At 44.6% G+C, this 24,954-nt stretch overlaps 1 protein-coding gene and 1 long non-coding RNA gene across 2 annotated transcripts in view; one reads left to right on the forward strand and one right to left on the reverse strand.

The window, feature by feature from the left end:
• Window positions 1-6,377, forward strand: part of LOC111524376 — a 29,774-nt gene extending 23,397 nt beyond the window's left edge. The window contains exons 4-7 of the long non-coding RNA XR_002725767.1: window positions 2,076-2,316; window positions 3,840-3,978; window positions 4,684-4,726; window positions 5,280-6,377. This is a non-coding gene — a long non-coding RNA (uncharacterized LOC111524376). The remainder of the gene's footprint in view (window positions 1-2,075; window positions 2,317-3,839; window positions 3,979-4,683; window positions 4,727-5,279) is intronic.
• The window catches only part of CACNA2D3 (calcium voltage-gated channel auxiliary subunit alpha2delta 3), a 958,661-nt gene that overhangs the window by 202,506 nt on the left and 731,201 nt on the right, over window positions 1-24,954 (reverse strand). The window contains exons 18-21 of the mRNA XM_023189561.2: window positions 9,349-9,432; window positions 1,931-2,002; window positions 1,606-1,667; window positions 154-221 (exon numbers count right to left, since the gene is read on the reverse strand). Of these exons, the coding sequence (XP_023045329.1) occupies window positions 154-221; window positions 1,606-1,667; window positions 1,931-2,002; window positions 9,349-9,432 (286 nt within the window). The remainder of the gene's footprint in view (window positions 1-153; window positions 222-1,605; window positions 1,668-1,930; window positions 2,003-9,348; window positions 9,433-24,954) is intronic.

Genomic DNA, 24,954 nt, shown 5'->3' on the forward strand with positions numbered 1-24,954 from the left:
TAAGAATACCAAGTAGGCATTTGTTGTGAGTGGAATGTCCAAGGGACTGGTCAGAGGTGTGGACAGATGAACAAGTTCTTCAGCTAACTCAATAGCTGGCTCCCGAGCTTTCTTCCCACACCAAAGGATAAGACGAGCCAGGCAGCATCTTACCTTCTTCGATGGTTACATTCCCTCGGAAGAAGTATTTCCCATGACCTCTGGAGAGCGCCACACCTAAACTGTGCAGAGAGACAAAGCAGATCTTGAAATCCCTGGCATCAGCTCGAATAGACTTGTGGGCTAACATTTTTTAATTTTTCATTTTTTCACATTTCCATTTTATAATCTGTAAACAATTTATCCAACCGTTTACTTTCAAAACCCCACTGATTATCACTGGTGTTGGTTTTTCTTAGGTTCAATCAGCTGCTTCAAAGTAATTTCTGATTGGAAATGCCAGCAGCAATTGGCTACTCTTTGTGTTTTCAGAGTTGTGGCAAACTGCTCGCCCTTCCAGCAAGCCCTTCTCTCAGATGCCCTCCCAAGGACTATGCGCCCTGCTCTTTATACGCCCTTGCCCTGCATTCAGCCACAGATGGGTCTCTCCATCCCCTAGAGTTTGGGACTCAGGAAACTGACCCCTTCTCAAGGGTAAAAACAAAAACTTCCTCTACCACATGAGTATAACCGCATTGGTGTTGCAGGCTTCTTTGCCCAATCCTCTCCCTAGTCTAACAGGTTTTTCACACTCACTGGTTTGATTTAAGATCCATTCTGTTTTTGTCTAAAGCAAGAGACTATGTTTTTAAAACATAGTCTCTTACTTTAGAAAGACTACTTGGCAAACCCAGTTAGCAGCTCATGTGTTCCTTGTTTGCTCCTGGTTCCACATGGAATCCACCCGTGATCCTTGGCAGTTTAGGACAATAATGCTAGAATTTATTTTTCAGATTATTTTATAGTCAGTAAACTCCTTCTCTCCTTAGCTCTGAGATACCAGTTCAGGAACATGAAGCAGGCCTACTGAAATAAATTTTTACAAAATGAATTACAACACTAAGTTAATAGTAGTGGGAAACTTCAGAATGCTACATACACATCTGAAAGCAGGCAATGAGGCAAAGCCATTTTTCAGGACTGTTACAAAGAGAAACAACAGGATTCAAAAGTAGACAAGCACACAAGGACAGTTCAGAGAAATGGAAACAGAGGCACAACATGTAGGGATGGATATGCCAACTCCAGGTTTGAAGGATTGTTTTTTTTTTGGTCATGGAAATAAAAGGTGAAATGGAACTCACAAAGCAGCAAGTTCAATGGTTAAGGACCCTGGTAACCCTCTGCACTTGTCTTCACCCTTAGCGGGAACCCCCAAAGCATATTTGCTTGACAATGAGATGCAAAGCCAGGGCAGATTGAGTGAGTTCTCCTAGGTGAGCCTGAACCATCTCCCCCCTTCTGGAAAACAAAAGCAGCCTGGGAAAAGCCCCTTCCTCACTCTTTCCAGCCTTTTGGCAGGTGTTTGGTTATCTTCAGATGATGAGCTCTGAGAGTGTCAGCAGGTTTTGTACAAACACAACTGATGGGTCTGATGGAATGTCCATGTATTATGGTCAGCTCTACCTGAAAGGAGTACCCTTGATGTCTGTATAATAGTAGTCATTTGTCATCACCAAAACCCGTTTCTAGATTGAAAAAAAAAAAAAAAAAGTCGTAGAGAAAAGAAAACATGGTTAGTCTGCTAAGTGAAGTCTTCAGAAATAAATAAAAATAAATGGACACACTATGATCAGGTTAACAGTACTACATGAATCTTGTTTGAGATAAGTAAAGACAAGAGAAAAATGATCTCAGCGAAAGATATTTATTCCAGATATAGCTTTCAAAGCTAATTTTTCACAGTGGTTTGTTTTAAATTAAGCGGCAAAAATGTTTGAGAAAAATGTACCCCTTTGTCCACTGTCTTCTTCACCTCCATGGAAAACTTCCCCGTCTTTCGATTCACCATAGCATTTCTCAACTAAAATGATAAAAGAAAAGTGTGTTAGTTCTTCCCTGGTTTATCATGTAATCTGGACACCTTGCATCCTCAGCGTGCAGTGGAGCCTTATACCTCAAAAACAGAGCTGAAGAAAAAACACCCAACTGCTCGTGTACAATGGGAGACAGGCTAACAACAATAAATAAGGGACCTTCATCTTCAATTTGGGGAGCTCGTGTAAACTTCAGGACAATAACAAAAGAGCCTCGACAATACTGATGAATCCCGGGAGTCAGAGAGTGAACTCCTGGAGACCTGCTAACATGCAGAGCAAGAATGTCTCTGGGGACAAGGTACGTTTTCAAAAAGGGTACTGATTTGTCATGGAGAAATCACTTTTCCAAACATAATCGAGTTAAAGACGTTTTCCTACACAGTAGTTAAAAAAAAAAAAAAAAGGCCAAGCATTTGGAAGACAGGGGTTAGCCTTTCCTAAGATGAATCATCTTTAAATGCTCTCTGAGAAATCTGGGTCAATTAATGACCTTGCTGATGAGGCAGTGAACAGGAGCGACCCTGTATCTGATTTTTGGAGGTCCTGTTTCGGAGCAGTGAGCCTGGCTCTCCTCCCCCACCCCTGGCTGACCTCATCTAATTACATGTGGCCCTTCCATGAGTTCAGAGGAGGACAGCAGACACGGTGATGAAAGATGTGCCGTCGTGGGCACCAAGGCAAGACGACAGAGAAGGCCAGTTAATGGAATAGGAGCAAACGCTGACATGCCACAGCCTGTCAGGAAAGGTTCTCTCCCCACCCCTCTCTTGTCTTTTTCATCTTTTCCCCTTTTCTCCTTTGAGGAGCCTGAGTAAGATCTGGCGGATAGAAAACTGCAACACTAGCAAGCAACCTAAATTTGATTCGAGGCTGTGTAGATTTGGGTTTGCAATCTCATCTTCAGTGTGAGTGAGTAAAGGCATAATTTTTAGCTGGAGGTATGTATAAAATAAAACATATATTTTACTCTAGATTTTTTTTAACAACACATAATGGGCATTTCTGGAAATATTTTCCCATTTTAACTTTTGTGGTTTTGGACATGGAGAGCTGGTCCTAATTAAGTCTACTTTCTAACTTTTAAGAACGGCTCGATTTATCTTTAACATGGTTTTCATTTTTCCTCTTTCTGGTGCCTGCCTAAAGCCATTTGGGACCTTCTCCTCTCACATTCTCCAGGCAAACTAGAGATGAGGTAAGCCTCTCTGTGTCTTCATGCCACCCCGCCCCCAACTCCCAGTAGCACAGAACAATCAGCATGGGGGTCTGGGAGTGTCCAAGGCCAGGGTCACTGGTGCCTCCTTTAGTCTTGCTCTTTTCTGAAATCATAATGAAAACAAGTTATACTTATTGAGCCTACTTGTGAGGCAGGATGGCACTGTAGTTAAGGAATGGACTCTGGAGCCAGAGCTTTACGATCTTGGCTATCTCGATCACTTACCATCTCTGTGACTCAGTTTTCTCTTCTGAAAAATGGAACTAATGCCAGCACCCATCTCATTAAGTTGTAGTGAAGACTGATGAGTCAATATTTAGAAGAGTGCCTGGTGCCTCCTAAGCACTCAGTACATGTTAGCTATCCTCCATCATCATCAACACCATAGTCAACAGCATCTTTATCATCGTTATCCTCATTACCATCTTCCTCATTTTCACTTAGTGTCAGACATCTTTCAGTAGCTTAAGGCATCAGGATTCGGACTTGAGTTTGCTTGACGCAGATGCCCAAGCTCAATGTTTTCCTTTCCAAGGTAAACTTTTTGACTTTGAACCATGTAAGAAATACCTCTTACTCTGATGATGCCCCACCTCCTATTTTAGTAGACTTTGTTGCTATGTTGCTCATGAACCACTAAATGGATTTTGTGACCTCTCTTCCAACTCCCCATGTTGAAAATTGCTGCTCTTAACTGCCTATAGGTTTGCATAGACCAAAACGGAGACAGCCCCAGGTAAAGAGGTAAATCACGGTATCAATGTTCAAGTTTTTGCCACTGACACAAGCCAGCTGTCCCGTGACCTCTCTGTGGCTCACTTTCTTCCTGTTTCATTCGTTCTGTCTAAAGTGTTCATGAGTGAGGACTCCCAGACCCGAGGGATCCTGTCAGGTGCTATAAAAACGGAGGTCATCAGATTCCTATGAAATTCAGATACTACTGAGAGATACTACTTACTGAGCTCTTACTGAGCTCTTACTGTGTGTCAGGCACAGATTTTAAAACCCTCAAACTTATCTGCTGAGGTGCTGTTATTATCCCCATTTTACAGGTGGAGAAATAGACACACATAAGAAGTTTGCCCAGGGTAATGAGGCCTCTGCCTCTTGAGCCCATGCTCGTAACCTCTGCTTCCCAAATCAGAAGAGAAAGCACTTGGACAAAATTAAATATTTTATAGCATTAATATAAAAATCATATATTATTTCTGAGCTTTTAAAAAAACCAAATAAAATGTTTTAAAAATTGACCATGTCATAGTCTGAGGTCCTAACTTCCTGGCAGACTCTTCTGCAAGTTCTAAGTACTATGATCTAGGGTTGACGGGAAGGTGGTTTTCTCCTCATTGCCAGAGGGGGAAAGGGAGTTTGATGATTTAATAGACTGTCCTGTGAGAATACAGCATTGTGAGGCTGGAGCATTCTAGAAATGTCACTTTTTTATCTTAGGAGGCTGTGGCTTGAGAAAAGGAGCAACTTGCCCAGAATTACAGTCAGTGGCACCCCTAGGTTGTAAGACGGCAGAGGAGTCCTAAACACAGGCCAAAGTGATGGGGAAGAGCAATGCAATCTGTCCCCACCTAGGGCAGGGGAGGTGTGATGTTCACTGCTTTGAACTTGCCACTGCCTGGATTTACGACAGTGAACAACTGGAAAAATGCAAACGGCCTGGCAGAGGAAAATTTCCAAACAAGTTTTGATGTGCCCATATGTTAGCATATTATGTAGTCATTAAAAACCCCATGTGCAGCTGTTCAACTTAACACACAGAGAAAGGCAAATTAAAACATCAGTGGCATACCTTGATTTTTCCATATCAGATATCAAGCATCTGCAAGTGTGATAATGCAGTGGACATTAAAGCAGCTTGTACTACAGTGTACTCCATAAAATAAGAGGTAAAATCTCCTCAGGCTGAAAATACTCATCTGGCAACAGTGATAGCCTCTCCACTCTCTGAGAACCACCCTTTCCCCTGGGCCCTGCACTGTCCAGTTCAAATGTGCTTCTCCAGAGTCCCCGGTGAATGTGTCTCTCTTCTGCAGTGCTGAAGCTGCAGCTGCTTGGATAACCACTCAAAGCACCCACTTTCCTGCCAACCTCAATACAGCTGGAAGCCATGCTTCCTGTTTCATTGTTAGCCTGCTACTCTGACCAGCCATGTTACAGCTCATTAAAGAAGCTTTCTCCAGAGATTCACTGGCCACCTTAAGTTGTGTGTATGATTATGGAATGATAGCTCATGCTCCTAATGGTTGCTCATTGTCCACATTAGAACATGAGCCTCACCTTTTCTGGTGCACAGGCAGCCTGCATTTCTAAGCCCCTAATGACATGCAACCACAGACAAGCTGGTGGATTAAAGAGGAAGGGAGATACAGTGGATAAACAGGTCTGTCATTCCCAAGCAAGCACTGAACCAGCGTAGGAAACAGACTTGGGCATGGAGAACCTGTACAACATTCTCTCTGTCTCCCTCCTCCCCTGGGTTTGGAGCAGGTGGGGGAGTGTTGTGATTAGTTTGGGTGTCCAGAGCTCAAGCATGAGCTGGAGAGACACTCTGGGAAGGGTATAAAAAAGAATCAAATAAATGGACTAAGGTCTCAGAAATATGCCCCAGGAAAAAGGCTTTTTTTGCCTTATAGGGCTTTGGGCAAAAAAGACTCCGGAGAAAATTTCCATCAGAGTCATCATGGGTATGAAGCAATGTAGTTGCCTAGAGGGTAGTAGGGGGAAAACGGTTCATACCACAACAGAAGGGATTGTAGTTAGATTCAAAGTAGAATCTACGGGGCAGTATTCACAACAATACCACGCAGACAAACATCTGTTTAGCAGCTACTAAGTGCAAGGCACTTCCCATCTTTTCTGCACCCCGAAAGGAAGATAACCCATATACTATGCGTCACTGAAATAGAGTCTTCAAGGACTCCTGGACTCAAGGAATTAAGGGCTCTCTCCATGCAATATCCAAGTGTCAAGAGCACGGCTCTGCGGGCCAGGCTGCCTGAGTTGGAATCCACACTCTATGTCCTTAGGCCATTACATCCATTCTCTACCTCAGTTTCTCTACCTGTAAAATGGAGAAAACAAAAACACCCATTTCATAGGTTTACTGTGAGAAATAAATAAGTCCACTCATGTATATATCACTTAGAATGGTACTGGTATATAGGCAGAGCTAATATATGGCAGTTATTATTTATATGAGTTGTTTCTATTAATAGATATAATCACATTCAATGTGGAAAGCTTGGGAATGACTGAAAGTTAATAGGCACAAAACAAAAAAATCATCCTTAATTTCTTGTGCCATCTCTGAAAATGTATAACCAAAGGATAAACGCTATTTTTAAGATAAGTTTCCCTTCCCAGAGGGGATCTACACTGGCGATTCAGACTGGGCTGTGCATGTCTCAAAATCCTCTGCTGGCACATGGGTACCCCAAAGATCTGCCCTATTTATTGTATTTCTGACCTGATGCCTAACTCATCCTGCAGAGTGGGACAGAAGTCCTGCTCATACTCCTCTAAATAATTTTAAATCGTTGTCTTTTTTTCTTTTAATTTTAGCCAGTCTATTTTATATGCATTTTAACAGTATATGTGAACTTACTTCATTTTTGGAAGTATGCAGGTTATAACTGTGGTTATTAAATTCAGGAGCCTACTTCCTAGAGAAGTAGAGCTCACCTTCCAGTAAGTTCTCTGCATCCAGGCAGACTCCACTGCTTCTCCCTCAGTGAGCTGTGCTTACATGGTATTTCCTAGATTTCGACCTAAACCCTGTCCTCTGTTACTCAGGTGCAAACCCCAAGGCCCAGCACATGGACATGTGAGATTTTGTGCAGACTTCACAATGATGCTTTCTGTAGATTGCAGAATTCTCCAATTAGTGACGTGCAAATCCCCAGGAGAAAAATGGTGGTTTGGGTTTTCCCAAGTCAAATATGTTGATAGAGAAGAAATGTACCATACTCCAAGGCGAAAGAGACTCAAACCAAAGAGATAACCAGAGGCCAATTTGTGTGGAACAAAAGCACTGGACTCGCTTGAAACACAGGAACTCTGAAGTTGGACAGACAGAACGCAGTCCTGGGAGTCAGGTGGAGGGGAAGAACACGCATGTGAGTCTGCGAATCCGATGCCTACGGCTCCAACGAGAAAGGAAAGTAGGATGAGGAGATATAAGGTGTTCCCAAACTGTGATTACTAAAGGAGACATTCACTCACTGAAAATTAGCTGGGGCACAGGTGATGACTGGAGTAAGCCGAGTTATACATCTCTTCAAGTAGCATGCAAAAAGGGAGACGATTCACTGAGGCCACAAACAAGCAAACAAACAAAAATAAATCAACAGCTAAAGTGAAGAAGGAAGAAGAAGGGCAACAATGGAAAGTCCCCTCCAAAGATTCATAGCAACTGTAAATCCATAGGACATTCATTCATGACAGGGTCCCCTGAGGACTGATGAGGTCAGAATACTACTAGTAATGGATACCACTTGTAGAATGCTCACTGTGTCCCCAGAACGGTGCAAGTACTTTTCTGTTTTTCAATCTATTAATCCATTTAATCCTCAGAACAGCTCTATGAGGTCGGGACAACTGTCATCACACTCATTTTCTTGGGGAAAAATAAAACAAAGAACACAAAATAAAACTGAAGTCTAGTGAGGCATAATCACCCACCCAAGCCAAACATCTGGCAAGCAGCAAAGGTGGGATTTGAACCTGGCAGGAGTCTAATACCTGAGTGGCACTCCTCACAAATGCGCTAAGCCAGGGTGGGCACATTAGGTGCAGGACAATCCTGAACTGACTGGATCCTTGTGACAGTGTTTAAACAGCAAGAAGATAGAAAACTCGACCATGCTATTGAGCTGACACTATGTCAGCCCATTGGCTTGCGGGGAAAAGGGTATGGAGGACGAAGGAGCTTTTATCAAATGGTAAAGTTATTTTGTCTAAACTTGGGTTTAAGTAGTAGACTTAGTGCAGAGGAAGAAGAAAAGAGGTTACATTTCTAAAACAGGTATGGCTCTCACATTTTACGGGCAAGGATGAAAACGAGAGATTAATGCTAGTTGAGCTGGTGACAAAGTGCAGAGGGTGTGGAAAGAAGGAAAGCTGCAGTGGAAGCACCGTGATGCTGGCCTCATGTTCTGGAAGGCATCAGAACCCAGTCTGGGATTTCAAATGGTTCTCCTCAACATCCCTTTGGGAGAGCAGGATGCAGTGGGAGATGGAAACAATGCTAACTCAACAGTGGAACTTAAGAAAGGACCCCAGATGAATCTGGGGGTGGGTAGGGCAGAGAAACGTGGCCTCGGTACAGAGACACCCTAAGAAAAAGTGAAGAGTAGGGACCCACATGGAAACACCTGGAAGTTACGATTTAATTAAGGAGAGTCCACCTGGATTCACACAAAGGCAGCCGTGTCTAACAAATCTGATTTATTGAGGAAGTACCAAGAAGACTTGACAGGGTTAAGTCATGGGCATAAGGAGAGCTTTTGATAGAGCACGATAGGCTGAATCTATGTGGGAAAAAGCATGGGGTGCAAATGCAGCAAGGCCAGAGCAGAATGAAAGGCTGGGAAGGTACAGGAAATGGGCAGCCTACCAAGAAGGAGGAAAGTGAGCCTGCAGAGCCCTGGGCTGCACTCTGAAAACAAGGGCTGTGCCCATGAGGTTCTGACAGGTGAATTCTTGCTGCACAGGAACCTGCCTGCTTGGCCTGCAGGCACTGACTGCACTGGGAAGAGCCTGCTATTGCCCAGCCAGATTCCACTGAAGATGTCAGGGGCCATCCGCTGCGCTGGGAAGGAGGCTGGAGTCATCAGCTGCAGAGGGGACCGGCGTCCGCCCGGGGATGGCTTTAGTAGACTGCACAAGCAGCTGGGGTGGCGGGCCTGTCTGCAACTGGTCCGACTGACCGGCCGCAGAGTTATAAAACTCCACACATAGTACAAATGCCCATTGTCTCCACGTCCCCCTGGTGGCCAGGTGTCCCTTCGGTGGGCCTCTTGGCCAACTCCTGGGATCGCCCCAGGTACAGAAGTGGGTACAATGCAGCTCCTTCTCCACGAGGCCTGAAAACAAATCACTTACCACGTCATCTCGGTCTTCCCACTCCACCTCAGAGAGGTCAACGCTACTATAGTTAGGTTTCCTTCGCTTTTTTCCTTCTTCATACTAGCAAGGGAAAGAAAAAAAAGAAAAGAAAAGAAAAACGAAAGTCCGTGAAGTCTTCAGCCAGGGCAATCGTTATCTTCCCAAGTCCTGTTTCACGGACAGGGCTTGGGAGTGGACCGATGTGGGTGAGAAGCCCAGCAGAGTGACAGTCCTAGGGACCTTTAATGACAGGAAAGTCAAGGTCAGATGCCTCTAAACATTTGCTCCAAGTTGGGAGAGTAGAAAAGTTAACTCTTTGCTTGATATGAATTTACCCTGTAGACTTCTTGGTTTCCAAAACAAAGTGCAGAGGGTGTGCAAAAGAAGGAAAGGAGATGCAAAGGAAAATCTGTCCCCTCCTTGAACGGTGTGTGTGTGTGTGCGTGTGTTTGTGTACACATATATGGTATACATGTAAACAATGTAAATTCTATAAACGATAGCAGACTAGTTAGCAGTTGGATTTGTCTTCTCACTGAATGGTGTGTGTGTGTGTATTCCAAAGCTGCTAAAACTCAATCCATGATACGAGAAAGGGTTTCTTACTTACATTTACCAAAAATCTAGTCATATCCCCCTATACTTTATAATTATCCCTCCTCTACCTTTTGTCTCAAACCTACCTGTACTCCTTAGCTAGGAAGCAAAAGCACTGATCTCCACAGCTGGGGCTGGGCTCAGCATGCTGGTGGCATTTTGCAGACGCACGGAACCATCTATTTGTTGTCACACTGGCCACAGCAGTACTGAACTAAGCACCGCTCTTTTACCTGGAGTAGACGAGGGTATTGGGAATCACAGCCAGATTTAATGGCTGTTAGGGCATTTCTCCGGAAAAGCTGATGAGTGCATGAATAACTGGGGAAGTGGTTTTAGTTTTCTCCCCTAAATCACTGGTGTTAGTCACCCTGCAAGCCTACCATTTTATCGACCGGACGTTCTTGTGTCAGGACGCTCTTGTGTCTTGAGGCCTTTCATGCTGGTTGTGGGTGTTCATAACGTAGGAAAGTCTGCCCTCTGCTGCAGGCTGAGGATTAGCAACCCCTTTACATGTTCATCAGACATGGTTAATGGCACGCTGGAAAAATATATATGCATGCATACTGCTTTCTTTTTCACTTTTCTCTGCAGATTGGTCATCTTTTGATTTAACTGGAAGGTTCTAAGTGAGATACAGGGTCAGCCTAAGTATTTTAAGACCCCAAAACCATAGGTTGCCACTTTGGACACTGATTGGCTACTGTGGAGACAGGTGCTGAGGCCACACTGGGCATGAAGGAGAAAACTGCCACCCATAGGTTGAACCAGACAAGTGTAAACTGACCCCCAGTGGGATGAGGGGAGGACCAGACGGGGTCGATCTTGCACCGCTGTAGTGCCAAACAGGGCCAAGTGTCTATGCATGCACTCTTTTCTTACCTGTCAACTGCATTTCAGGAACTCTGTGACCTCTCTGGAGACTCCCCCTCTTCACCATTATCTAGGATGGTGCCTAGTCTCCTATGTCCAGTGGGCTCTTACCACCCTGATCAATGGTGAGCCCACCCCCTACTCTTAGGTTTTCAATTAACAGACATTCATGGCCAGTTTTATGACATCAGATCCACTCCAGATGAAGGGGAAGGAAAGTGGTTCCCTCAGAAGCTGCTGTAAACAATAGCAGATTAGCAGTTGGATCTTGTTAAGGAAAGTTCCTGTGTGCATGGAAGCCCTGGTCCTTGTGAGATGCAGTCTTGGGCTGAACAGAAAGAACAGGAATGAGATCAACTGGAGTTGTCAGCAGTGGTGCCTTGCCCCTCGGTGTGGAGGAGTGCAGGGAGGGATGGTCGTGTCCCCCTGAGGACTTAGAGTCAGACAGTCATTCTGGACCTCTGTTGCCTGAGAACCATTACTGAGAACTATCAGGCACCCCAGAAACTCACACAGCCCAGATCCTGAACTTCACAGGCAGAACTTTCATAATTTCTCGGGTAGCCTGATGCTGGATCTAAACTGTCTCTTCAGAGGAAGTTCTTTCTTTGGTCACTTCAAAGTGCTTCTTTATTCATTTATTCAATGCACATTTATTGGACACCTACTAAGTGCAAGGCACTAAAGATACAAAGTCAATTAGACAGTGCTTCATTCTTTCCCAAGGACTTACTTGTACTTTATCCTTCTTAATTCTGTTTCTTTAAGGTCAATTTATTGCCCATAATGCAGTTGGGAAAACAGGTTCTCACATGTTAAATAAATTAAGTAACAACTTAAATAAGATCGCATAGCTAGCATGGTAGAGGACACTCCACCCGCCACCAGCCCCTGTCTAAATTTTCATGTCTAAGCCTCATGTTATTTCAACCACTGTTAAAGAGCTTTGAAAAAAAGACTACAAGCTCCAGAGCAACAAATGCTCCTTCGTCCTCAAAAGAAGGGTCCATGCGTCTTTTTCAGAGGAGAAGGTCACAGTGGCTCTGCCATGTCACACCACTCATATCCAGCTACTCCAAGCTGCTTTCCTCAGTTGCAAAATGAGTAAAAACAATAGTACCTCCATGGCAAAGACAGGTGGAGAGTATTAAATGAGATATTGTATGTAAAATGGCAAGCACATTCCCAGACACAGTAAAATCTTTTAATATTCAGCTAGCAAGATTCCTGAGAGTCATGCATTTCGTGGAATGACACAGGCTCATTGATATTAAAATTGGCTAATATCTCATTTTTCTGAAATGAAGAAGACCGTTCAATAATTTTACTGGCCACCATTCTGCAAACCACAGGCAGAGAGAAGCTGTTTGTTGACTATGATGGTGTCAGACAATCACATTCATATGTCTCTACCTGGTGTGTAGCTTACAAGTTTGAACTGAAGACTCTCCTGGCAGAAAAATTCATACCTGCGCTAAAGAACCCAAGTCATTTTAGATGGTATTTGGCAAAGGTGGAATCAGCAGATAACTATTGACTTCTGATCCTCCCCAAATGTCTTTACTCATTTTTTATAATCTCTCAATAATTACGGGACATTGTACCAAAAAGGTATTCAAGATATTTGGGATGATTAGAGAGTGATGGAATAAAAGATTTCCCATCATACTAGCCCATGAGCCACCATATACCAGCAAGTCTCTATAATCTAATTTCATGGCAAGCTACAGATAGGGGGTAGGGATACTTCCTCTGGAACACTGTTTAAGAACGCCCTTCTACAATGTCTGCTTAGCCAGGTATGTAAAATGGGTCTGAAACACTTTTCATTTGGGTCTTTATTAAAGAATAAGCTCCTTTAGAATATAAACAGTCATGCAGCAGAGTGATTAATTTGAGTGAGAAAAGGAAAAGTCAGTGGGCTGTTGCATGGATATAACAGGCCAAGAGCTATGAGACAACTCTAACGTACTAAGCCTAAATCCACCTACCTCTTTTCCCCTACTAAGGAAGTACATTAAAAGGCCAGAGAGTGGCGCTCCATTAGGAAGGTTCCTATGCTTTTTCCTGCCACCACCCATTCCCCACGTTTTCCAGGTTCATTACCTTAGTTTTCCTGTAGGGAACTCCTTGGGCACCACTCCCATTAAGCATAATTCTAGTGAAGGTACAGTCATGTGGCCTGATCAGCGAAGGAGGTCCACATCACTCCAAGATGTCACTGGTTCAGAGGTGGGTACATAACCCACACAAATTCAAATGAGATTCAATTTGGGATGCATTCCTAGATTTATCCAGAAAAAGAGGTGTTGCTAAGGTGCCAGGATGGGAACTTCGAATAGCTCATGGTCATCTCTGCCACTCCTTGGAGACAGTCTTACTGGGCATGAAGCCAGTGCAGGGAAAGCAGAGAAAGGATATGAAGAGGGTCCTGAAAATGTGATATATGCACCTGGATCAGGTTGTAACCTGAAAATCTTGGATGTTTTGTATGTCAATACTTTATCTCCACATTATCCCCCTTCCCTTTTAAAGGTCTTTTTTTTTTTTTTTTTTTTTTTAAGCTGGCTTAGATCTTAAGCATTGAGTAGTCAACAGAATTCCAACTTGTATATATTTAGTGCCTTTATTTTTTTCTTTTCGAATAAACTGCTTTTAAAGTACATGTTATGTGAAGTATTCACAAACATTGGTGCTTTCATGATTATTGAGGAACATGTGATTTATAAAATGCCTCACTACTCTCCAAGATACACGACTGTGTTTGAGCACAGTTGATCTCTCCTTGCCTACTCCCCCTCGCCCCTCACCCCCATGAGTGACAGAAAAAGAACTAAATTCTCAAATGTCCAACTCCCAGGCCCAGTCTCGCCTCTCCCATGCAGTTTTAAAAGGGGACAAATCCCAGGTCCCTCGGCTCCACGACTCCCTCTTCCTCTGCGTAAGGAGTTGGTTACCGGGGCCTAACCATTGTGTATGGCATTTGTTAGTGTATCTGTAATCTGTAACTTCCTTTGAAAATGTGATTAACAAATTGCAAATGGTTTCCAAAGGTTTATAAACAGATACTTTGAGAGCCACAGGTAGGTTTGTAGTTTTTGGTGCCTGTTTTATGAAAAAAATCTGTGGGGGAGAATTTAATAAGGAAAGATATTCTGTGCTATGGAATACTTTGAGGTGGAGTTTCAAATAAAGGCCAGATGTGGGGAACACACAAACAAGCCCTTGGCCTAGCAGGATGGGACAAGAGGGTACCCATCCGCGGAGCAAGCTGGAACCAGGACTTGCCTGCAGCACAGAGCCTTCCTGGCCTTATTTAATGGTCTGGATACCAGCACCCTTTTGCGTTACCTACAGACTGACTTTGGAAGCACAATGGGCTGGGCCAAGGCGATGGCCATGCTGATCTAAATAAAACAAAACCCCTTTGCTCTTTCTGTGCTCTTCTGGGAAAGGCCAGAGGAAATCAGCTGTACACATCCATGCAGCCTCTGTGGAACAAACGTTGTGTGTGCTAGTAATTGATAAACTGTATGTGCCACTCCATGCTGCCAACAGGAAGGAAGGGGATAGAAGGAAGGGGAGATCCCCAATGGGACAGGAAGAAACTTTGCCCAAAGCTAATGCCATCTGGACATGGGGTGTGGCCAAGGGCTGACAGCCAGCCATTATCTGGGGCAGATGTTTCTCTCCCAGGCAGCCGCAGTCCTCAGCTGGTGAAGACCTTTACCACGCCCTCTAAAGCCCTGTGTCTTCTCTTCTACCTCAGGCTCAAGGGAGCATTTCAGGTGAAGGGATGTAGGTACGCCTTACTCCTCTGCATGCAAGAGATGAGGACCAACGGCCACAGGGCACTCCATTCCTTCACTCACTCATCCATTCTTTCTCTCATTCACTCATTTGTTCACCTACACATTCCAAAATACTGTTGGACACCTAATATTTCTCAGGCTCTGCGCCAGGCCTGGGCAAGCTTTGGACGGCATGGAAAAGGCACCCAGGGAGAATGAGCTCCCACCCTCATGTTGTTGATCCCAATTCACTACCAGTCAATCAGGCTTCATCAAGGGAACCCAGTTAGAAGGGTGCTTAAAACTAGGGCCCTGGAGTCAGACTCGGATTGTAATCAGTTCTACATGCTGTGTGGTCTGGGGCTAGGTGTGCACATCTCTGTGCCTCATTTTCCTCATCTGTAAGATGGAGGTACGGGCACTCAGCTTACAGGGCTGCACTAAGAAGCAAATGGGTATAAACATGGTTTCGCAAGGAATCCAGCACATCCTGTGTCTCAACAAATATGGCCTGAAAACACGCCCACTTGGCCAGTACTAACAGTGGCTGATACTGATTGATGAGATGCAGCAGCTCCTGCCTCCATGCAGCTCACCCCCAGGTAGGAAGTTCCTTCAAAGGTAAAGGGGTGCATAACAGGATCTTGTTTATAAATAGCCCTATTCCTTTAAGGAGGCTGTTCGACCTGACTTGGTGCTGATTTGTCTCAAGGTCAAGGCGAAGGCCAGGGGGGCCTGTGGCAGAGTGAGGACCTCCTCCCTTTTGATTCCATGTTGCCAACTGCACATCAAGGCCTCTGGCTGCAACAGACTGGGAGGAGGTGGCCCCAGGGAAACGCAGCCCCCGTGGCCTCTGTCAGCCCCTACTCCCTCGGGGATCAGTAGCGGGAAGTCGGGGGCATGAAGTCACAATCTAAGTACTTTGAGCATTTGTTGTTTCCTTACTTTCCCCCTCTTATCCAAGTAATAACTGCTCATTGTTGAAAATTGGGAAAATAATGAAAAGTATACAAAGTGTTTATTGCCCTTACTAACACCATACCGGGGGCGGCACCTGCCATTCTGCTCTTTCCCAAAGGGTAAAAGTACTTTGAATCAGTTACTGTTTTTCCTTTTCAAAGTTCATTGTTTCCCTAACAAGGAATTTATAAAATGTAACAACGAATCTGTTCTGCTTTCCAAGTGACTGCCTTTAGAAAAGAATAAAAAAGCGATTATTCCCCCACTGGGCAGTTTCCCCCTGCATTTCCCATCATTCATCATAAGGGTGAATGTTTCTGGTGCCAGGCTCTATGCTAACAGCGGTACGTGTCTTGTTTCATTCTCACAACTCCAGGTGAGGGATAACTGCTTCAGAGATGGTAAAACGCAGCACCCAGGAAGGGCGGGTCACGTGGTGATGTGGCTGACAGGCAGCGGCATCATGGTGCAGCTGGCCTAACCTCGTTTCTGAGTCTGCGATCTGGTGGTCACCAGCCCTCGGCGCTGCCTCCCCTGAGGTGCTTTTCTCCTGGCTAATGCAGGTCCTTGGTTCAGATCGCAACTGCTGATGGGACTGGACCCAGAAGATCCATTAATAGTCACAGAATCACACTGGCAGTGAAATCCCACTAGCCGGTCTTGTCTCTGTTACCAGCTGACTCATTTGACCTGTGCTGAAACTGAGCTTGGTGGCCAGGGATAGGCGAATCAGTGTCATATTAAGAACATCTAGGCCGAGGCCAGGCACAGTGGCTCATGCCTGTAATTCCAGCACTTTGGGATGCTGAGGCGGGTCTGGAGTTTGAGACCAGCCTGGCCAACATGGCAAAACCCCCTCTACCAAAAAACACAAAAATTAGCTGAGCGCAGTGTCATGTGCCATATTCCTAGCTACTCCGGAGGTTGAGGCACAAAAATCGCTTGAACCTGGGAAGTGGAGGTTGCAGTGAGCTGAGATTGCACCACTGCACTCCAGCCTGGGCGACAGAGACTGCCGGGAAAAAAAAAAAAAGAGAGAGAGAGAGAGAGAACACCTACAATAAACTGAGTGGCTGCAGTGAGTTAAGCAGCAATATGCTGACGCCCAACTTACAATATCTTACTTAATTTCACCAATATCGATCTCAGGGCCTCAGGGAACCCTTGTGGTACAGGAGGATATCATTTCAGCTCGGATTTCCACCAAAATGGTGCTGTCTCCTTGGATGTGTGACTCCACGATAGCCCAGACTTCTCTAGACAAGATGCCCAATGGGATGACATAGACATTATGCCAAGAGAAAAATGCCAATGAGCCTCTATTCGGAGATGCAATCTCACGTGTCGCGGAAAGATGAGAAGCCCAGATACACTGCAGGGAAAAAGGGTCATGAGGGTGTGTCGAAAACCAGCAGGAAGGTGGGAAGGAGGCAACCGGGCATGTCAAGACAACAAGCCCTTTCCTTTTTCTAAAAGGTACTGTGCTCTTATTAATTAATGTTTTTAAGCGTCTCAAAGATGAAAAGTTGTATGGGCTCTCTTAGTATGATTACAAAATCCTTTTGATCACTGTAAAACTAAAACAGCTTTGGTATTTAAAAAAACAAAAACAAAACAAACAAACAAAAAACAACAACAATTAACAGGCTGCTTTGAAAACCTGAATGACCTTTATCTTAATCAGTGTCCTCTGGGTAGCCATGAGTCACACACAGCACTGTGTGTGGGGAGGAGGCGGCTGAGCCCACCACTGTTTTTGTGGGCCAAACATGTTCACCACACAGGCTGGATTTAAGCTCCCATTCTCAAAACGCCAGCTGGTCTTGCAATAGCAAGCTAGATACAAAAATCAAAATAGTACTGAGTGGTTAAGCTGGGAGGAACCTTGTGTGCCAGCAGTGGGACACAGAACAGGGCACCCTGAAAGCAGGGAGGGAGAGTGGCAACTCCAGACCTCTGCTGTAGGTAAAGGAGTGACGCTGAGAAAAGAATCCTCCTCCGCAAAGAAGAAGGAACACACACAGACGGGCGTGCAAAATAAAGATCCATGTGGGCACCCGGGGGCCTCTGCTCTGACGAGTTTGAGCACTTAGAGGCAAACAAAACCCTCTCTAAAGTCTCCTCGACAAAAGTCAGATGCAAGACAGCCTCAAAATAAATTTCAGAGAGGGCTGCACTGACTTCCCGAACATGGATATATGCCTTCTTCCAAAGCCAAGTTCATAAAAGTTTTCAGATACCGCTGTGTCATTAGAATATCCAGGGTAAAAAAGAGGACCTCTATAATTTGAAAGTATGTCTGTGACATTTGGCAGGTAACTTTAAAAAAAATTGCAGAACTTCTTTTGACATTATTCCTTTGAGCAGCTGACCGTATCAAAAGACTCTTGGGTATGTGGAGCCCAGACTGTTTTGAGTATGAGGGACAATTAGGGACAACTAACTGATTCTAGTTTTGAAACTGCAAAAACATTGACTTTCCTTATTCGCTCAAGTAAAATCTCAAAGTAGTATCCATCAACATTACAAAATGTTAGCTTTTGAACGATGCCGCAGCTAACCATCGCGGAAGAGGGAATTCTCTCTGTTGTTGGTTTTCTTCCTGTGGTCAGTAGTTCGGGCCCATTGACTCACATCCTGTCACCCCATTTCCAATGCCTCTCCTTAGCTTAGTCTCTGGGGAGTGAACTCTAGTCTCACCATCTCAGAGATGGCTGAGGAACAGAGAGAGCCTTCAACTTCAGGTTTTTAAGCTAAACGACAAGCAGGGCAGGAAGCTGGCAATGAATGTGCAAGTGAAGTTAATAAAGGGATGCAGGCAAGAGGGAAAGAAATTCTTTCTTCCAAGTCAACTGCCATTACCTGATTTATGCCTGTAATAGCATCAACCAACAACCAACGTCAGAATGCTGAGCCTTCATCAGTGGTGTGTGTGTGTGTGTGTATGTGTGTGTGTGTAATTTTATTTAGGGAGATGCTTGGTTTAATAGCTTTATTTTGCTTTTCTTGCTAAAAATTGTTGAAGATACTTATGAAAGAAGAAAAGACATGAAGGGCTCTATCTTTGTGGACACCTTTTGCATGAAAGAAATCTCCCAGATCCTTCCGGCTGAGTCTCTCTCGTTTCTCAACTGGGGTGGCCCTTGTTCTGCAGCCCCTCTGAGGATACTGTGCTTTACAGTATAAATATGCATGTGGTCACTTTGTACACATACGCTCTAAGCCCCAGCTGTGTTCCGACTACCAAACTGAGCTGGTTCTCATCCATCATTGGTCCATTCTCTCCACTGGACAGGTGATCCAGCAAAATACTCAGTTTTGATTTTGTATGTGTGTGTGATTCTCAATTACAGTGATATGTCTTTTTAAAAATGTGTCTGGATGCATGCTGGTCTGAATAAACCCAAGAGAGCTCTGATGTGATTCATAAGTCAGAGGACAGCCAAATGTCCCCTGCAAGGCTGAGTTCTCTGGGTCTTATATTTGCCTGTGACCATGGAAACACAGGCAGGAGCTGGAATGGGCGAGTATAATCAGAGAAAGTGGCAGTAAGCCAGGCAAAGCAAGCAGGGTCCATTAAGCTACCATGTCCATTGCTTCTATCTTCTAAACGTCTCTTGGAATTGGATCATATCAATCTTGCCATCAGCTTGGTGTCAGCCACTGTGATAGCTCTGCCCTTGATACAAGCAAGCATCCCCTAAGTGGTCTCCCTGCCTGTACTCTAACCCTTCCAATCCATTCTCCAGGGTCCAGCCAGAGGGATTCTTTCACAACCCAAATCAGATCATATCACTGCTTGGGCTGGAATCCTCCTAGCTCCTCTTGCCCTAGATGATGGCACCCAACAGCCCAGAATTCCACAAGTCTCTGTCACTTGGCCTCTGCTTGCTGTTCTGGCCTTTCTTGCCACTCCCTGCCTCTCACTGTACTCCCCAGCTGGACTGAGCTGGCTGCTAAAAATGTCATCATCATTCTTGCCTTCAGGCCTCTGCACATGCCACCCCATGTGCTCTGAATTCTCTTCACTCCAGCTTAGGGTGGTGGTCAATTTCTGCTAACCCCTCAGGATTTCAACTCCTCTTGGAAGTCTGTCCTGACCTGACTAGGTCAGGCTGTACTGCAAATTTTTAGCTTACTTGCCTGTTTCCCCACTAGGTCCTAAGCATCTTTGGTAAAAAGACTATTTCATGTTCATCATTGGACCACATGCCTAGGACAATGCCTGGCAAAGAACAGGTTCCCATGAATATGTGATGAACGAGTGGACTGAGTGAATGAACAAATTAGTCTATGTATTCATTTAATAAACACATGCGTAACAATGACCTATGTTTTTGGCCTGTTCTAGACATTTTGTAAACATTAACTCATTCAGTCCTCATCACAGTCTCATGCAGTAGGCACTATTTCTTTTGTTCTCATTTTTCAGTGGAGGAAACTGAGGTCAGGAAGGTTAAGTAGCTTGGATGAATTTCAGCCCCAGAATCTGACCTCAGAGACAGCTCTGCTCCATAGAGAACCAGGGACTAGTGAGCCTCCCAGTCTGAAGCTGAAATCACTGGCCAGTGCCTACTTGAAATGTATCCTGAGTACGCAGGAAGGGGATGACAGCAAGGTGACCTATAGTCACCATTAACCAGGTACCTAGAATTCCATACTGAGCAAAGGTGAATTTCAAATCATTAATGCTCAAATGAATCTTCCCTTTAAATATACACGATCATAATATTTATATTTGTATTTGAGCCTGGATAAACATGCGCTTCATTAACATGGGAGTCCAACCCCATATTCATGAAAAACCTGCAGCAATCCTGGGAGTCAGATAAAAGTCCTACCCCCTCCCAGTTACTACTAGATCCTCCTCCTGGAGTGCAGCTAGAAACTTAGAAACTCTAGGAGAGGCCCTTTGGGAGAAGCAGGCATTTGGAAGAATCAGAATATTTTAACTGGTTGTAATATTCAGGATACATTTCTAAAATCTCTACATTTCTTCACTGTGGAGAGGTAACGATACTCTGTGATGTCTGTCAGCTTCTAAATATTCCAGAAAAACCCTTGCTCTGACTTCTCTCCTCTTTCATCTGTTTCTATTCCCCCTTTCCAAGGAATCCAGCTTAGCTCATTGGGCCATCCTTTCTGCTGGGCCACATTTCTGCCAAGCCAGGTCCCAATACCAATTTAAATCCAGCCTGAGCATTCCTTAGCAGAGGGATCCTTGGGCTGCCAATCTAATTTGGAGTGTGTGTGTGTGTGTGTGTGTATCTTCTTTCCAGCTGATGTTCTAAATTTGTGTCTTGCAGACTGGGGCTTCAGCTCTGCCTGGGGTGAATTGCCTGCCTTGATCTTATGGACTTTGGTATTGTAGTCATTGTTTCCAAAGGAGAGAAGCCATTGTGGCTGCACTAAATGTCCCCTTGCCTTGCTCCTCAAGAGGCCCTTGCCCTTCCAGGAAGAGACAGGCATCAAAAGCATGGAATTTAAGACCTGAATGTAGAGCCTACCGGGTTGGAGCTGGTAGGTCAGTCTGTCGTTTGGGATTTCCGTCCTTGGTTAGCTGGCACACAGAAGTGGCCGAGCCAATAAAAACCCCAGCAACAGGCCAAAGAAATGCTCCCAGGGACAATCCTATCATGCTACATAATGGAGGGAGGGGGCCACTGGGGCACACATGGGGTAGACTCCATCTCTAGGAGAAAGGGACAAGTGAGGCTAACAAGAACTTTCAGCAAAAACCTTGCTTGGCTTAGCAAAGCTCCTTCCTTGCCTCAAACTTCCAAATGTATTAGCGTTTCCCTTTGCCTAGCAACCTCCACAGAGAATGTAAAAATGGCACCTGGGAGATGTGTTTGGAAATAGATGTGCCTATCATAAGATGATGAAAGTTCACCTAAGCATACAATTGTTAGAGCACATTCCTCAAAGAAGTACAATGGTCAGTGCAGTGGTGTGATAGGGATTAAATTATTGTGCCAAAAAGCCCACGGTCTCAATATTTTTATTTGCATTCTTTGGGTCTTATCATTTAGGATTATGTAAAAATGACAGCTGCTTATAATTATTTGGAGGGTTGAGCTGCAGTAATTAAAAACATCTGCCTTTATCTTACTGCTACCAGACTTAACCCTGCGAGGCTGGGTCTACTGAACTTCAAAGAGGGGAGCAAGAAATAAAAGAAAACTCCACACATTACTAACAAATTTCTAGTGATTCATTTAAATGTAAAACCAGTTATTCCAACAGCCTTCAAACCTTTAATTATCTTTTAAATATATATAATTTGGGACTGCTAATTAGATAGCAATTTAATGCTCTCATGGGGATTCAGATGGAAGGTCTTTCTAAAATGTAAACTCCCAGAGGAATAATCATTGGCATTTAAATGATTGAATTCTTCAGTTATTCAAATGAATGTGGGCATCTACCCAGTTGGGATCATTTGGATACTCTGCTGTCAGATCCAGCTGTAGGGTTTTACAGGGCCCGCAACAGAGTGAGGGTAAGCCTAGGTTATCTCTCAGTCAAGTCCATCTCCCTGGAAACAGACAAGACGGGCTCTTTGGGAAAGCCTAACATCACTTACGCAGCCCAGTCAAGTCTCCTCTTAGAGGCAGATGGCTCTGTTTCCTATTTTAAGGAGGAACAAACTTTCCTGGAATTTGCAGTTACGAAAGTTCTAATGCAATGCCTGCTTCTCAGGCTTTCTCCAAGCTGTCTGCCTGCTATTGTCTGGGCAGTTAACATTTTAATTAATAACTCTCTCCCCCCAGCAGGCTGCCACAGATGGAGGAGGACAGTGTTTCATTCTGCCTTGAGCTCCCACTTCCTGTGTATTCCTACCCCCGGTGAGATGGTCCTTTAAATTATATAAAGATGTGAATCACATGGAGAAAAGCAATTGATCAATTAGATGACACTGGGCAATGTTAGAAGCCAGCACTCACATCCCAGCCTTGCAATAGGGCTAGGGTCTGCATTCCTGAGCTGAGGCTAGTAGCTAGCAGCTGAGGCTCATTTCCCCCACAAGGGGAAGGAGGTGCAGACAATCTATAGGAATTTTTAAGAGATCGTTATTCAACACTTTGCCTGTAATTACATTTTGATGAGGTTTTTATTGCTAATTCATCATCCAAGATGGGGCATTCTAGATATGAAATTAATCTAGTAGAACAAAGGTCAGAGTGTGTCCAGTGAAAAGAAAAGCCTTTTCCTCATCAAATCCTTTCTTCAAATAATAAAGCAGCTGAGAATCCTATCTCTAAATCAAATTTCCTTAAAGTGCCTACTCTCAGTTATTAATAGCATAAAGCCAAGGCTCTTTGGTACTTCTACAAGCAAATGTGGATTCTCCAAGCAGGCTGGTGTGTTAGGAATACATGCTCAGGGGCCTGAAATAGAATGGGAAGCACGCTCAATGCCATGGTGTTAATATAAAAGCCTATGTGAGTGCACTCAGAACTACTTTTGAAGCTTTAGTCTACAGCAAATCAAGTTTTGCAGAGACATATCACCTGCTGGTGTCTTGGCTTGAATTCGCTCAGAAGTCCCTGAGAACAGGATTCAAGGGCAAAGTTTTTATTTGACAGGGATTTCCAGGAAATACCAGCAGGGACATGGCAAAGCGATTCAGAGGTGGGAGCGCAGCCAACCTGGTGCAAGCATGTTACCATTGTGGGCAACTGTGGCATAATCCCATGAGGGAACTCTGGGAGCCAGTGTAAAACACACACCTCAGGGACACCCCACCTGAGCGGGGCAGTCTGACTGAGGGATGCTAATTCCTTGTCACGTCTGGTCTGCTGCACGCCTGGGAAGAGAAGACTGCAGAAGCCAGAGAAAGCCTTCACCTAGGTGCTGGCAGGTATGAGCCATGCTACACGTACAGGAATGGTCAGGGCAGAGTAGAGGAAATCGGGCAGTACCAGCAACTACTTCAACACATGCAGCCTCAAATAGGAATTTGTCAACAAAACCTGGGTCACCTACCCTTCTTTGAAAATCTGGCCTAAATCTATGAACAGATTCCAGAACCCAGCATATTCACCATCCCCATGCCTCAGGGTTTTTGCACATACGGTTTCTTCTACCTGGACCAGTCTCCACAGTTTTTCTCATCCCCCAGGACTCAGCTTAATACATCATCCTGGCCAGGCGTGGTGGCTCACGCCTGTAATCCGAGCACTTTGGGAGGTCGAGACAGGTGGCTTGCCTGACCTCAGGAGTTCGAGACCAGCCTGGACAACATGATGAAACCCTGTTTCTACTAAAATACAAAAAGTCATCCAGGCATGGGGGCGGGTGCCTGTAATCCGAGCTACTCAGGAGGCTTAGGCACCAGAATTGCTTGAACCTGGGAGGCAGAGAATGCAGTGAGCCGAGATTGTGCCACTGCACTCCAGCCTGGGCAACAAAGCGAAACTCTGTCTCAAAAACAAAAAACAAACAAACCGAAAAACCATCATCCTTAAGAAATGGTCTCCCTGACCATCTAACTAAGGCAGGTACCTCTCCCTACTTTTTGTTTTCTCAGATCTTTGTTTCTTTTGGTGAGCTTATCCAAATTATGTAGTATTTTGTATTTATCAGTTTATTTATGAACGTTAAAAACCCTTATCTTCTCTATGAGAATGAAAACACCAAATAAAGGGACAATTCTATCTGCTTTATTTTATCACTAGATCTTTGGCATCTAATAGGGTGTCTGTCAAATGCCAGGTGTTCAATAGACAAATGCCATGTCAGGGAAAGACAGGAGCGGGTGAGGGAGGGAAAGATGGGAGGAAAAAGGAAAAAGGAAGGGAGGAAGGGTTCCAGTCACACGCAAATGAGCAAGTAACTCATCCAGGTTATCTGAAAGGCCTTCTGCTGCTCCCAGGTGTGCTGGACTGTGGCCTCAAAGTTATAGGCTGCAAGCCAGCCTTCCCTAGCTACCCAGTGCACAGCGAGACACCAGGTCCTTTCATAAATTCTCCTTGTCAGTACTTTCAACCGTGGTGCTTGATAACATATTGTTTCATTGTGTGCTCAATTTCCTATACATAGGTTTTCTCTCGTCATTTATTTGTCATTCCGCCTCCTTTGCCAAGTACCTCGCCAGGCCCTGGATATACAAATCTGAACAAAACACAGCTTCATCAGTGTCTTCATGCTACTTGCAGCGCAGAGGAACAGATGTGTTAAGATATTTCTGCAATGTAGTGGGGAGCCCAGACTCAAAGGTGCATGTGAAAAGACTTGAAGAATGGGGACAGACCCCTCTGAGGGTGAAGGGGAGGCTGAGAGGACTAAAGTTTTACAAAGGAGGGGTGACAGGGCCACGGGAGGTGGTGTCAGACTGTGAGCTACTTGAGAGCAGGGGTCAGAGCCACACCCAGCAGTG

The sequence above is a fragment of the Piliocolobus tephrosceles genome, chromosome 2 (genome assembly GCF_002776525.5).
Source record: "Piliocolobus tephrosceles isolate RC106 chromosome 2, ASM277652v3, whole genome shotgun sequence".
Lineage (NCBI taxonomy): Eukaryota > Metazoa > Chordata > Mammalia > Primates > Cercopithecidae > Piliocolobus > Piliocolobus tephrosceles.